The following is a 14,413-nucleotide window of genomic DNA, read 5'->3' as shown; positions in this document are numbered from 1 at the left end:
GCTGAGGCAGGAGAATCATTTGAACTCGGGAGGAGGAGGTTGCAGTGAGCTGCGCCACTGCACTCCAGCCTGGTAACAGATCGACGCTCTGTCTCAACAACAACAACAAAAAAAAAAAGAAAAGAAAGAAAGAAAGAGAGAGAGGGAGAGAAAGTAAGTCCCCTCCTCTGCTTTATCAAAGTGCCTCTGCCTGGTCTGGCCTTGCTGAATTGTGCCGGGCTTTGGTGGAGAACAATGTCTCAGGAAGGCACCCCAACTGTCTTCAGGGGTTCCTAAGTCGGAGAGAAGCTGATCCTCTACCTGGCCTTCCCCTGTGGTCCCACTGAGTGGCACCTGGCATGGTGGTTGAGGCCAGCCAGGTTCAAATCCCACTTCTATCACCTACTGGCTACGTGACCTTGGGCAAGTTCTGAGCCCCTTCCTGCCTTGGTTCCTTCACTGCAAAGTGAGAATACTAACAGTACCTACTTCTCAGAGTTGTGAGAAACGAGTGAGTTAACATGGCAAGTGCTGGCAGCAGTGCCTGGCACCAGATGAATGCACATTGCTGTTATTTATCCCCTTGCCTCCTGACCGTCGCTTTGCTTGTCCTTTCCCTCACTTGGCTGGAAGCTCCTTGAGAAGAGGGCAGTGGCCCAGGGTCAGGCAGGTGTCGCTTGTATCCAGCAGAGGAGGCCTGGCCTTCAAGTAGGGGCTTAGCAAACATGCTAAGCAGAAGAGCCACACACTGGATGAGGGTTCTTGAGAAAGACACCTCTGCCCAACTTTCAAAAAAGTCCTCCCAAAGGTCTTCTTGGCCAGCCAGCCTGTGTAGATGTCAGTGTTAGCCAGGGCCTTGTCTGCCATACACAGGGGTCTGTGGCAAGGCAGGCTTTGAACCCAGGTCTCCAGATTCCAGTCCTGGTCTCCAGCCACAGCGCTAACCCATCTACAAGTTCCAGTAGCTTTCAGTCTGTGGCTCAGAACAAGGCCATGCCAAGTGCCCAACCTGCCCCGCCATGTTTGTTTGCCTAAAATAAAGGAAGATGAGTCATTGGAAGCCAAAGGAGAAGATAAAAATGGAAAAGGGACGTTTAAGAGGACACAGAATATACCATAAAGGGGCTGAATCCTATCATAAAGGGACTGAAAATGAATATGAATTTGGGGCAAATGTATCCTTAGGCCAAGAGAAGGAAGACCTTGAGGGAGGGAAAGCAGGCCAATTTGGGATGCTGAGAGAAGGCTGGTGTGGCTGAAGCAGCAAGGTGTTCTTCACAAGAGGGTCTTGACAAACTCTCATGATGACTCCAAGTCTTGGGGTCTATCTGGGAGGCAGCCCTGCAGATAAGACCTCACAGCCTTTTAAGTACAAGTGTCCACAGGAGTGCTCTTCCAGAAGCTTGTGCTGTCCAACTGCAACCCTTTCCGCCATGCTCCCCATCGTGCCATCCAAATTCAACGTGTTCGCCATGCTCCCCATCGTGCCATCCAAATTTAACACTTTCGCCATGGTCCCCATCGTGCCGTCCAAATTAAACGCATTCGCCATGCTCCCCATTGTGCCATCCAAATTCAACCCTTTCTGCCATGCTCCCCATCCTGCCGTCCAAATTCAATGCTTTCGCCATGCTCCCCATCGTGCAGAGAGAGGGGCTGAGAGTTGGGATCCCCAAGGATCTGGCAAACTCAACTAAGGATCTGGGCAGCCAGCACTCTAAAAACCCACGGATGGCCTTCAGGACTCTGGTGAATGTCCCTTCCCCGCTGCAGCCCCATCCAGCCAAAGATTCCAGAAAATCCCTCCCGATTTGGCTACAGTGTTTTAAAATTTCAGAAAGATCTTCTAGGAGTTTGTAATCCTTGGAAATTCCTGCAGTGCCTCAGGATTTCCAAGAGCTTTCCCCAATTCTAATGTTCCAAGGTAGCAGAGACCTTCTTTTGACAGTTCTTGAGCACCACTACCATGTTTCAGGGTTCAGAGAACTGCCCCCAAGTGCTGGCAATCTACAGAAGTCCTGTAGCTAGCAGGGCTCCTAAAGTGTCCTTCTGAGTCCACATGTTCTTCATAAGTACCAAATGAATTTGAAGGGTCTTGATACATCCCCAGGATCCTGTGGAATTCCCCCGGGGTTTAGGGATCCTAGAAGAGGGGCAGTTCTAGAGGGAGGAGGCTGACTGTATTAGTCTGTCTCATGCTGGTAATAAAGACATATCCAAGACTGAGTAATTTATAAGGAAAAAGAGGTCTAATGGACTCACAGTTCCACACGGCTAGGGAGGTCTCACAATCATGGCAGAAGGTGAATGAGGAGCAAAGGCACGTCATACATGGTGAGAGGCAAGAGAGCTTGTGCAGGGGAACTGCCCTTTATAAAACCATCAGATCTCATGAGATTCATTCACTATCATGAGAACAACATGGGAAAAACCCAGCCCCATGATTCAATTACCTACCACTTGGTCCCTCCCACGATACATGGGAATTATGGGAGCTACAATTCAAGATGAGATTTGGGTGGGGACACAGTGAAACCATGTCACCGACTGACAGGTGGATGCATGGCTTATGAGTCAAGGGTAGTGAAGACCAGGCTCCTTGAGTCCTCTGTCTCTCTCTGGAAAAGGAAGTGGGGTTTTGCTGAGCTAGAGTGTGAACTGGAACCAGGAATCTGGAAAATCGTGGCTGGCTCCAGTGGGCATCGTCCAAACACGAATGAACCAGTGAGGCCAGGGTCCCCCGGGGTGGTTGCCCTCCGTCTTCTCAAGGCAACTAAGGAAAGCTCTCACACTCTCACACTTGGTGCCAGGGACCTCCCCTGCCTGGGGCCGAGCACCTCCCAGCAAGCACCTCCCACAATGCAGTAAGATAAGTGTTCTGGGGAGTGGGGAGGAGCCCAGGCACCAACCTGGAGAACCACCCATGCTGACGTGGCATGGAAATGACCAATGTCAGAAAATAAAGACGTTAGGGCATTCATCAGGCTCACTGTCCCTGTTCAGGTCTCTGTACCAACATTACCCATCGCCTCCACCAGAACTCCCGGCTTAGGACTGCAGCCCTGCCTTGACAAGAGCACCACTCTCCTGCTCTGTTTTGCTCCATAGCATTTATTACCATCTGACATGCCATGTAGTTTGCCCTCTTTCTTGTTTATTGTCTGTGTTCCATGAGGGTAAAAGCCCTATGCTTTATTCAGTGCTATCCCAAAGAAAGCAGGTTCTCATAGAATGCTTGTGGCAAAAGCATCCATGCGTAATAATAACAGCAATGACAACCAGCATTTATTTAGCGCCAGGCTCTGTTCTAAACAGTTTAATCAACATATATTAAATGCATTTTTTTAACCTGATTGTCAATTCCATCAAATTATCATGTTGACTAAAGGTTACTTTTGGTGAAACTGTCTGCAACTGGCAAAGCTGTATGCTCCACTCTTTCTACGTGTCAGGGAATTTCATCTGCAAGGCAGTTTTGTAAGCGGGTAGTGTTTTGTGTTCATTCTGGGTATAAGTGACGGGCTGAGAGCAGTTGAGTCACTAGCCCAGGATCAGCCATGGGTTTGAGCTTGGGTGGCTCAGTCTGTGGGCTTAACTACAGCCTGCTCTGCCTGGTCCGGCTGTCTGTGGCATCTGGCTGTCACCTTCTGTCCCTGGGCTCTGTTGCCACAGATTCTGGCCTTCCAGGAAGGCACCACTGTGGAAAACCTCTAATGCCCAGTCACAAGTGTTGTCTATCAGTTCCTGGCAACGGGTGCTCTAACCCAAATGGACCCCACCAGTCCCACCTTCAGGCACCAGCCCTGCACAGACTCAGGAGCCAGGGCCCTGCAGTACGAGAGGCCCAGAGAGGCCCAGCAGGCTACCCCAAGTCACACAGCACTCTCAAGTCTCCTTGAGATGCCTTGCTGTTATCTTTGGGTCCTCACTCTGCTAGGGAAGAGGAGGCACATTCCCAGAGCTACTTTCCAGAATGATGGCTGGGGGAGCACCGAGTCTTTGCTTGCTCGGTCCTGCTCTGGGAAGTGTGGTGGGGTAAAGGGGTTCTGATTTCCTCAGGCCAGGTCTGAGGAACACAGTGGCCAGTCTGAGTTCTGTTCCAGATGATGGCTGTGGCCTTCCTCCAGCAGCCCCAGCTGCTCCCTGGCTGGCCCTCTGGCCTCAGCCTGCTCCGTCCCCCTGGCTCCCCAAGCCTGTGGCTAAGGCTGGCCTGCCCAGACCTTGCCCAAGTCCAGGGCGCGGGTTGCCACCTTCTGGCAGTGTTTTCTAGCCAGAGGTGTTTGGGAGTGCAGTGGTGTGATCACGGCAGTGTTTCCAGCCAGTGGTGTTTGGGAGTGCAGTGGTGTGATCGTGGCAGTGTTTTCCAGCCAGTGGTGTTGTTTGGGAGTGCAGTGGTGTGATGATGGCAGTTTCCAGCCAGTGGTGTTTGGGAGTGCAGTGGTATGATCGTGGCAGTGTTTTCCAGCCAGTGGTGTTTGGGAGTGCAGTGATGTGATCATGGCAGTGTTTTCCAGCCTGTGGTGTTGTTTGGGAGTGCAGTGGTGTGATCATGGCAGTTTCCAGCCAGTGGTGTTTGGGAGTGCAGTGGTGTGATCATGGCAGTGTTTTCCAGCCAGTGGTGTTGTTTGGGAGTGCAGTGGTGTGATCATGGCTCACTGCAGTCTCAGCCACTTGTTTTCAAGTGATCTTCTGCTTCAGCCCTCTGAGTAGCTGGGACTGTAGGTGTGTGCCACCATGTCCAGTTACTTTTTTATTTTTTAGTAGAGATAGGGTCTTACTATGTTTCCCAGCCTGGTCCCGAACTCCTGGGCTCAAGAAATCCTCTCACCTCGTCCTTCCAAAGTGTTGGGATTACAGGCATCCAGCCACCAGTTTGTTGAATGAATGAATGAATGAATAAATGAATGAACCATGTGGGCCTCAGTTTCCCTTACTATAAGTGGGAGAGTTATGTTAGCCTCATAGCTCTTTCTGGAATGGGCCCTTTCCCTCCTCACCCCAATTCCTCATGTCATACTTGGACTTCTCCATAATCATAGACCTGCCACATCTGATATGGTTTGGCTCTGTGTCCCCACCCAAATCTCATATTGAATTGTAATCTCTAATATTGGGGGAGGGACCTGGTGGGAGGTGATTGGATCTTGGGGGCAGATTTCCCCCTGGGTGTTCTTATGATAGTGAGTTCTCATGAGATCTGGTGGTTTGAAAGTGTGTAGCACCTCCCCCTTCACTCTCACTCTCTCCTGCTCCTCCATTGTAAGACGTGCCTGACTCCCCTTCGCCTTCTGCCATGATTGTAAGTTTCCTGAGGCCTCCCAGCCATGCTTCCTGTACAGCCTGCAGAGCTGTGAGTCAAACCTCTTTTCCTCATAAATTACCCAGTCTCACGTGGTTCTTTATAGCAGTGCTGAGAATAGATTAATACAGGATTTTACTGGGCACTTATGACATGAATCAGATATTGCTCACAGCCCTGACCCTCACTAGAACTCAATGGGACAGGAAGCCGTGTCCCCAACTTAATTGACTGAAAACCAGAGGGTGGTCCAGAGAGGGGACAAGGCTTGCCCAGTGTCCCATCACAGATCTGTGGCACAAGAAGCCAGGCCTCCTCATCCCCACCAGCACCAGGACCCATGGTGACACAGAGTGAATGAGCCCCTTACCCGCCATCTCCCAGTGCTCCAGGCCAAATCACTTTCCCTCATGCCTCCTTCACGGAGACGCTTGTCATTCAATTTCCCCTGCCCTACCCAATGGCATGTGGTAGTTGCTTAATCAAAACTTGTATAATACATGAAAGGAGATGGGAGCTTGGGATATTCCAGACCAGAATGGGACACACACCTGTGCCAAGAGTCCTAGCCCTCCCTGTCACTAATTCCCCACGAGGAAGTGACTTGACGACCCCAGAGGATAGAATCAACCAGACTTGGAGCTGACGCCTCTCTTTATTCACATATTTCATCCTGAATCCCCCTGCTCCCCTAAATAACACCCCCCGTTGCTGCCTCTAGCCTAGCTGCAGGTAGAACAGCAGCTGCTGTCTCCATTCAGCAGATGGGGAGACTGAAGCCCAAGAGCGTGGAGCCTGGTCTGAGGTCACACAGCAGTGTCCTGGGTTCCCACTTGGCCTTCAACGGGGAGGGAGGACTTGGCTTGGGCTCCGTACCCCTTCGCTGCAGGGTGGCTGGCTGCGGCCACATCTCAGGGAGCTGCCAATCTGGTCTCTGAGGGCCTCCAGTCTCTGGGCCAGGTTTGGAACCCCGGCCCCACCTAAGGAGCAGTGAGACTGAAGGCCTGCCCTCCCCAGGGCCCTTCCTCTCCCAGGTCCCTCTGGGTGCCAATATCCTCTGCAGAAGCCTCAGGGGGTAGATACCCTCCACCCTTCCCCCACCGCACCCCCATACACCATGGGCTCCAACATACATCTGGGCATGCAGGTGGTCCTAAAAAGAGAATTCCAAGTTTGGGAAGTAGAAAGATCTTAGAAACCACCTCTCAACACCCATCCCATTTCAGAGATAGGACTGAGGCCTGGGGAGGGTGGGTTCTGCATCAAGATCACAGGGAACATTAGGGCCCCTCTCTCTCTCCCTTCTTCACCTCTCAGCCCTGGTGATGTGCTCGGGGGCCTCACAGGCAGGGGCGGTGCAGAAGGTACCACCTCCTCCTCCGTCACCATCTCCGCCAGGACTCGGCTCTGAGTCCAGTCACTGTGACTCCTGGACCAGGGTGAGTGAGAGATGGGAGGTGGGCCTTTGAGTTCCCCAGACCACCCCCCCTCCAGCCCCAGCACCCCAGGGCAGGACCCACCTCTCTCTTGGGCACTTGGCAGAGCCAGGGCTGCATGGGGGTGCCCAGGGTGGGGGCCGGGCAGATGGGGGCCTGCCAGCTGAGGCCTCAGGGCCCAATACCTGTAGGAAAGACCAGAGCCCATGCTGGGTGACCTTAGTTCTGCCTGTGTCCCATTTACCTGGTGCTATCCATGATTCCCAGCTATGCCTACCCCACAGGGTACCAAGAATGTCAGCATGGCATAAAGGGGTAAGGTCTTCGTTGCCGCCTTCTGCATGTAGCAGGTGTTCTTCTAATGTCCTCTCCTGGGACTAGAAGCCTACTGAGAGCAGGAACAGTGCTGGTCTATTTCTAAATCCTCAGAGCCCAGAAGAGAGGCTGGCACAAAGCAAGAAGCTTGGGGAGTTACTGAAGGTGTCAGTGCACACACGATTCAGTAAATACGTAAATGGTAGGTGAGTGAATGAATATGTGAATGATAGAATGAATCCCTAAAAGAGGGCGGGGTGGGGAGGAGGGAGGTGAGGCTAACAGCTATGTCAAACCCAGGCAGAGGAAGCGCTAAGCCAGCCATTCACTCCATGATCCAGCCTGGAGCCCTGGAATCCCGGGGGCTCCTAGGTCAAGGTCTCCGCTTCTCCCAGCCTTCCCTCCCTCCCACCTTGGCCTTTCCTACCTGGGACAGGTGGCGCTCCCGTGGCAGGCAGGTCCAGTGGGCCAGGGGCACTTGACACAGCGGGCAGACGTGGCAGCAGGGGCAGGAGCAGAGGGGTGGCAGTGCCTGCAAAAGTGTGTGTCAGAGGCTTCACGATGTCCCTACTTGTCACCCCTCCAGGCTGGGCAGTGAGACTCACGTGGCAAGGGGGAGCTGGGGCCATCAAACAGGGACACGATGGGGCCAGGCCAGGGCCTGGCTGGCGACGGTAGCAGGCAGAGAAGAGGTGCCTAGAAAGAACAGCAGGGTCTGTGCTGAAGCCCCCAACCCTGCTGCCAGGCTGGCCTTCAGATCCCCTTCCCAGCAAATATTCTGGGACCCTTTACCAGGTACCAGGTCCCATTCTCAAGGGGACCTTGAGAACATGTGAATTCATTCTCTCTGATCTTTAAAACGAGTCTGTAAAGTAGGCATGACGATGACCCCCGTTTGACAGAAGAGGAATCCCAGGCAGTGAGAAGTTAAGACTTGCCCCAGGTGATACAGCTAGTAGGCGGCAGAGCTGGAAACTGAACCTAGCTGGTCTGAATCTAGAGGCCAGCCTCAACCATTTCATTCAGCCATGCCTTCTCCTAGCTGCCCCCCATCCGGAGGCCTGGCTCCAGGCTGGTGGCTCTGCTCACCTCTCTAGTTCATGGACCTGCTGGGCCAGGACGCGCTGCTCATTCCGGGCCAGGTCACGGCTACTCTGCAGCTGGCTCTTTTCCTTCCTGGGAGAGAGCACGAGCCAGGAAGGGGTAGGCAGTGGGGTTGGTGGGGGCATTAGTCAGCTCCTCCTCATTACAGCATGGCACCAGCCCAGGAAGCAGGTGGGGATATAGGGGAGCCAGAGACAGGGAGAGGAGGCAGCTTGGCAGAAGCAGCCTAGTAGTGAGGGCTGTGGGCAGCGTCCCTCTGGCTGTGAGCTGGGCCCTACCTCAGCCTCTCATTCTCCAGCATGAACTCCTGTAGCATCCTGTACAGGTTCCGCTGGGCCCAGGCTACCCGGGTGCCGCTGAGCCCTGAGGCTGCAGGGAAGCAGGCGGTGGTGGATGCACAGGAACCCCAGACTCTATCCCCATCCTGCCCTGCCTCCAGGGAGCTCGTACCCTTGCAGTCCAATTGGTCCAGCTGGAACTGCAGGCGACGGTTCTCCTCCTGGAGCTGCAGCATCTCCGTCTCCAAATGCTGCGGATGCCTTGCCACAGAAGACTGTAGGGAAAGAGGCCCAGAGCCACCTTTATGGTTGTACAAGTTGTGCACTGCACAAGGACTTCCGGGTGTGGGAAGTAACTGGGGCCTAACATCCAGCCCATACTTCACTCATCAGCCTTGCCTCTTGGCAAAAGGCTGCAACCACCTGGAGGGGGCACCTTGTCCTAACTGCACTGTCCTGGAGGGCCTCACTCTGAGCTGGACACTAAGTTCAATCCCAAACTCAGTTCTGTCCAAACCCTGGGCCAGATAATGACTCCAAGCAAGACCCTACGTTAGGCCCCAAATCAACTCCCACTTAACCATGATCCCAACTGGGACCCTGGCTAGACCCTGAAGCATATCCCAACTTAGACTCCAACCCTAGACCTGCTCTAACCCTGGCATGACCTTGGCTGGGCCCCTGACCTCACCCTACACAACCATGACACCATTTCCAGGATTCCAACCCTAATCCCAACTTTGACCCAGTCCAAGACTTCAAGCAAGAAACTCAGGCTCCAGCTACTGCCGGATTCCCTAGCATCTCCATGCCTGTCCCTCGACCTGGGCCTGCCTGTACTCACCTTGGGGGCCTGTGGGCGGGTGGTGACCCGCTGAGCTCGGCTTGCATATCGCAGGGTGCTGAGAGTCTCAGGAAGGCACTGGGCTGAGGGGGACACGCAGGCCACCTGGGGGATGTACTCCCCTGAGTGCTCCTCTCCGGGGGCCCCTTCCTCAAGACCCAAACTTCCCTGCCAGGCTCCGCTTAAGTACCATGAGGGTTACCCCACGCCCTCCCAGTGAGTCTGCCAGCAACTTGGTGAGCTTGCTGTCCCGGAAAGGGATGTGGCTCTGCTTCCTCTGTGGGTCCAGCAGCAGGGAGATGCAGTGACCTGGGGAAGGAGCAGGAGTCAGGAAGGTTACATTGCTTGCCCAGGGCCATCAGGCTGGGACGCCGCACAGCTGGGCTCTCCACCCAGGCCTGTGTTGCCCTAAAAACCCATTTTTCCACATGATTTCATGACTCTGTAAGATTGGTCTCCACCACCAGAACGGGGCTCTTCCAGGGCAGAGAAGGCCCTGTACACGCTGACCCTCAACGCCCAGCAAAGGGTCTGGTACTCAGGCACTCAGCAGGAAACTTGTAACAAATGGACTGAACACAAAGGAGTTTCGTGGGCGTCTCCCACACGTGCCACAGAGGACTGCTGAGGGCCTAGCCCCTGAGGACCTCCAGGGCCGGTACTCTGGGGTGAGGAAGGGGAGAAAGGTCTAGTCCCTTCCCCTTCCTGGGCCTCGGTCTTCCCAACTGGACAAGGGACAGGCCAAATGTCTGTATGTGTTCATCCTCTCCGTTTCCCAAATTAGCATATAACTTTATACACCCTCAGAGTTTATAGATTCATAATCAGTGTTTTACGAAGGGAGAAGTCAACAGCAGAGCTGGGGCCAGAATGAGGCCTCTGGTTCCTGGATCACAGCTCTCTTTTTTTATGGGACAGAGTCTCACTTTTGTTGCCTAGGCTGGAGTGCAATGGCGCTATCTCGGCTCACTGCAACCTTCCTCTGCCTCCCAAGTTCAAGCAATTCTCCTGCCTCAGCCTCCCAAATAGGCTGGGATTACAGGCGCCTGCCACCACACCCAGCTAATTTTTTTTTTCTTTAGTATTTTTAGTAGAGAAAGGTTTCACCATGTTGGCCAGGCTGGTCTCAAACTCCTGACCGCAGGTGATCTGCCTGCCTCAGCCTCCCAAAGTGCTAGGATTACAGGCGTGAGCCACCGTCCCGGCCTGGATTGCAGTTCTTTAACCCTCTTTTATGTACTACAACTCCTCTGGTATCCCCCGATGTGGACAGCTGTGAGCTAGGCACAGAGGAGAGACAGGAAATCACGCTGGCTGCCCCCAGGTCTCACCCAGGGCCAGCAGGCTTCGGTTGATGCTGTTGGCCTCCAGCATCAGCTCCCCACGGGATCCCGTGGCTGCTACCTTCTCGCTGCCTGCCAGGTCCACAAAGCACAGCTTCCCACCAAGAGGGGGCTCCCCAGGCTCCACAGGAGGCATCTGCTGGGCCTGAGGGATCAAGGCTTCATGCAGACGAGGGAGGGAACGTCCCCATCAAAGCCACAAGGTTGGTTACAGGGCCAAGGGTTTCCACTATGACACCCATGCATGCCCAAGTTGGCTTGTATGTCCAGACACAGACCCTTGCTGGGTGGCCCTGGGCGAGCACTTTCCCAGGCTGGGACACTCACAGCTTGGCGGCTGATGTACAGGGTGAGCAGGGCATGGCTTCGGCTGGAGGCCTGGTTCAGGGTGTGTGCTGAGCTCCTTCGACGGCTGAGACCTGGAAGGGAAAAACATTAGGAGCTGGACCTGGTAGGAAGAACAGGTCATCACCAATGAAGAAAAAGGAGCAAAGGAATCCTGGTGGAGGGGTCAGTCGCAGCAAACAAAGTGGGTTTTGTTCTGGGAATGATGTTGGGTCCAGCTCTAGCAGAGATGGGTGGATGGAGGATAGAGAAAACTGAGCAGAGTGACACTCAGATTTGCATTTTATAAACGTCTCTCCCACTGCTTCGTGAAAGCAGGGGGAGAAACTGAGGCAGTGAGCTCTGCTGAGGTGTGGCACAGTGCTGGGGCCAGAATCCACAGTCCGCAGCTCCAGCGCTTGCCAAAGGAGGGATGCCCAATAAATACTTGATTTTTTTAAAAAAGAGTGAGGCTGAAAGGGAAGGGCCTTTAGGCTAGGCTAAGAGGTGTGACCTTGATCCTGGGCTCCCTGGAAGGGTGGAGGTCTGGAGGCAAAGAGAGACGGGGTTTGCAGCACAGAGGAGAATGGATTGGCAGGGGAGAGCCTTGAGGTGCGTGTCTTTGAATTGTAGTTTATGATCCTTCCCCACCTCCCCCAGGAGTCATTTCTGAAATCGCAGCCGCAACCTGGGCCCCAAATCCACCCTCAGTGAACAGCTGAGGAATGGGCACCCCCACCCGCAAAACTCCCCGCTGTCAGCACACACCCATTTGCAAAAGTTCCATCAGGGCCTCCAGACTCCCAAATTCCACCACCCGAAGCTGCTCCACATAGAAGCCCCGGGTTTTGTTCCAGCGAACAGGGAGGGGCCGGGGAGACCCCAGGCTCAGCAAGTCCCGAACCTGGGAGGGGAGGGAGAAGGGAGAGGGAAGGGGATCTCTCTGAGTCCACCAACCCCCAGATCTTACGGACAACAGGCCCTACCGCCCCTTCTGCCCTTTGACCCAGGCTCCCAGGAAAGAAGCAGTCCACTTCCTCGTGGGCTTTCTATTCCTCGAATTCCCTTACCTGCTCATTGTAGATCTCCAGATAAGAGGCGCGAAGAGTGACAGGGGCGCCCAGGTGCTGCACACGGTCTAACAGCCAGGCGAAGGTCCTCTGCATGATGCCAGCCAGGCTGGGGGGTACCGGCACCCCCTCCCCCTGGGGGCAAAACCAGCTGAGCCATCATCATCGCCAGAGTAATGACCAGCCTCCGTAGGGCACGTATGACACTGTGCGCCGGGAAACGGGCCAAGTTCCCACTCAATGGCTCATTTAATTCATAGTCGGTACTGTCACTTCCATTTTACAGATGAGGAAACTGAGGGCTAGGAAGGCGCCAAAGTTGAAGCCCAAATGCTCCAAACTGGGCAAGTCCCTTCTCTCTGGTCCTCAGCGTCCTTGTCTGCAAATAAATGGGTCAGGTTGCATCGTCCCAGCCCCCTCCCTCTGGGGGTCTGCGTCTCCTGCGGCTCCCCGGGGCTTCCAGCCCACCCAGCCCGGCCCCGCGGGGTCTCAGCCGGCGCTCGCCCACCTGGGGAGGGGGTCCAGTCAGGGTGTAGGTCTTCCCGGAGCCCGTCTGGCCAAAGGTGAAGACAGTGCAGGAGAAGCTGCGGGCGCAAGGGCGTGGCTGGACCCTGGCAGCGGGCCGGGGGGCGGACTGGGGGTTTGTTGGGGCCCCGCCAGGCCGGGCGCGGAGTGGAGGAGAAACTTCACTCACCCACGCAACGCCAGCTCGCCCAGGCGCCGCACCCCGCACGCCCGGAACACGTCCTCCTGCGTGCGAGCCCCGTCCAGCACCGCACCGAAGCGGAACGCCACTTCCGGACCCCCGCCTGGGGGGCTCACCTGGAGGGTGGGAGGAGGAGCGGGGCACTCTGGAGGAGGGTGGAGCACCGTGGGGGGGGCGGGGCACTAGGAGGGGCTGACGCGGCGCACCCTGGAGGAGGGCTGGGCATCCTAGAAGGAAGGGGCACTCTTGGGAGGGTGGGGCACCTGGGGGCGAAACACTCCGGGGGAGGACGGGACCTTGGGCAAAGTTGCTGGGGGGGAAGGGACCTGGCGTCCCCGGGATTTTTAGTTGTGGAGATAGAGAGAGGGGCTCCTCACCTGCAGAGTCCGGGTCCCTGAGCAGTGCAGCACGCTCTGCTGCCCTCGACGCAGCTCGGCCGCGCTCATGGGACGTACCCTGGGGTCCGACAGAAGGGCACATGGTACATCCTGATGTCTTCATGGATCCCTGCCTTGCCCAGGTGCCTCCTAGCCAACCTGTACCCACCTGAGCACCACCTGGATGGGCGTTTCCGGCCCCTCTGGTCCCTGCTCCAGGCTCCGCGCGGGGTCCCTGTGGGCAGCAATGCGAGTTACCATACCTGCACCTGGCAGCTGTTCAGGGCTCCCCAACAAACCTCTCTGAAGATCTGCTTACCCGTCGGGTGACCCGCGTTCCTCCATGTCTTGCTCTGCACACGGAGTTAGCTCCGCCCACGTATCTTTTCTTTCCCTCCCCAATACCCTCCCTTCTCCACAACATTGGGACTGTCCACACACATCGTGCATTCCCACCCCCTCCCCCATCCCAGGCAGTCATCCATCCGGAAAGGCTCCGGCCTGCCTAGGGCTAGCTTGTTAAAGATTTACCCTTCCCCACCCCTGCGGTGGAGAAAGTCTCTCCCAAGCTAGGGGACCCCTAGCTAGGGGGTTCTGGAGTCTGAGGATCCCTTGCTCTTGTCCAGTCCTCACAAGAGGGATGCGTGGGACCACCCAGACCGGCCTCCTTTGCGCCCAGATGGGGATAACTAAGCAGATAGGAAGGGTACAACCAAGGCCACAGAGCTAGCCCGCACAGGACCCGGCGTTTCCTACTCTCTCCACATACCCCCCACTCCCACCCCCAGCAGCTCAGCTCAGGGGCCATGGAGCAGCACAAGTCAGCTCTAAGGACGACCTGGTTGGATGGAGTCTCTTGGCTGAGCTGAGAACAGGTTTCCAAGCCTCTGGTAAAATCCTGGGCACCTCCCTCTCTAATGCCAAAGTTAATCCTAGGCCAGCATGATTATTTAACCCTCTCCTGGTCTGGCTTATGAGAGCTGCAGAGACATCTGCAAATGTGCAAGAATGTGGCAATCACTTATTCTGTGCTGGTCTCCATGCTGAGCACCAGGGCAGAGGAACCCCATGCAGCCCCTGCCCATTCCCAGCTCACAGTCTGGCTGGGGAGATGGGTAAGTACAATCCAGCAGTGTGTAGGGCCTTTACGGGGAATACAGGGGCCTGTAGGAGCCAGTGGGGGTGGGGAGGAGGTGAGAGTATTCCAGGCAAAGCAAACAGGAGTCAGGATGGCCAGGGTGGGGTGGCGAGATGAGTGTGCATGGAGAGGTAGTTTGAGGCTGGATCCAGCTTATGGTGGGCACATGAAGGAGTCTGGACTCACTCTTAGGGAAGCAG

At 55.4% G+C, this 14,413-nt stretch overlaps 1 protein-coding gene across 3 annotated transcripts; it reads right to left on the bottom strand.

The window, feature by feature from the left end:
• Positions 1 to 5,914: 5,914 nt before the first annotated feature.
• On the bottom strand, positions 5,915 to 13,868 carry KIF12 (kinesin family member 12). 3 transcript variants are annotated; one of them, XM_017530286.2, is made up of 19 exons: positions 13,395 to 13,446; positions 13,245 to 13,310; positions 13,076 to 13,154; positions 12,687 to 12,814; positions 12,501 to 12,576; positions 11,993 to 12,127; positions 11,691 to 11,826; positions 10,926 to 11,017; positions 10,587 to 10,743; positions 9,446 to 9,564; positions 9,256 to 9,360; positions 8,584 to 8,686; positions 8,412 to 8,502; positions 8,119 to 8,205; positions 7,635 to 7,725; positions 7,457 to 7,561; positions 6,799 to 6,899; positions 6,589 to 6,707; positions 5,915 to 6,258 (listed from the first exon to the last, which is right to left on the bottom strand). In XM_017530286.2, exons 1-19 carry the CDS (start codon positions 13,418 to 13,420, stop codon positions 6,119 to 6,121), a joined length of 1,956 nt encoding a protein of 651 aa, XP_017385775.2. In that variant the 5' UTR covers positions 13,421 to 13,446; the 3' UTR covers positions 5,915 to 6,118. The 3 variants fall into 3 exon arrangements, with proteins under 3 accessions (XP_017385775.2, XP_017385773.1, XP_017385774.1); XM_017530284.2 differs by having other exon boundaries at positions 12,501 to 12,814; positions 13,395 to 13,868; XM_017530285.2 differs by having other exon boundaries at positions 10,587 to 10,734; positions 12,501 to 12,814; positions 13,395 to 13,868.
• Positions 13,869 to 14,413: the final 545 nt, after the last annotated feature.

The sequence above is a fragment of the Cebus imitator genome, unplaced genomic scaffold, assembly GCF_001604975.1.
Source record: "Cebus imitator isolate Cc_AM_T3 unplaced genomic scaffold, Cebus_imitator-1.0 Scaffold64, whole genome shotgun sequence".
Lineage (NCBI taxonomy): Eukaryota > Metazoa > Chordata > Mammalia > Primates > Cebidae > Cebus > Cebus imitator.
This window is presented reverse-complemented; position numbering and strand designations above follow the sequence as displayed.

Excerpts from the sequence above, each read along its gene's own strand:
- KIF12 (XM_017530284.2), bottom strand. The coding sequence starts at position 13,556 with ATGACTGCCTGGGATGGGGGAGGGGGTGGGAATGCACGATGTGTGTGG. Across the intron at positions 12,128-12,500 it reads TGACTGGACCCCCTCCCCAG|GGGGAGGGGGTGCCGGTACC; the intron begins GTGGGCGAGCGC and ends TTTTGCCCCCAG. Across the intron at positions 7,726-8,118 it reads CAGGTCCATGAACTAGAGAG|GCACCTCTTCTCTGCCTGCT; the intron begins GTGAGCAGAGCC and ends TGTTCTTTCTAG.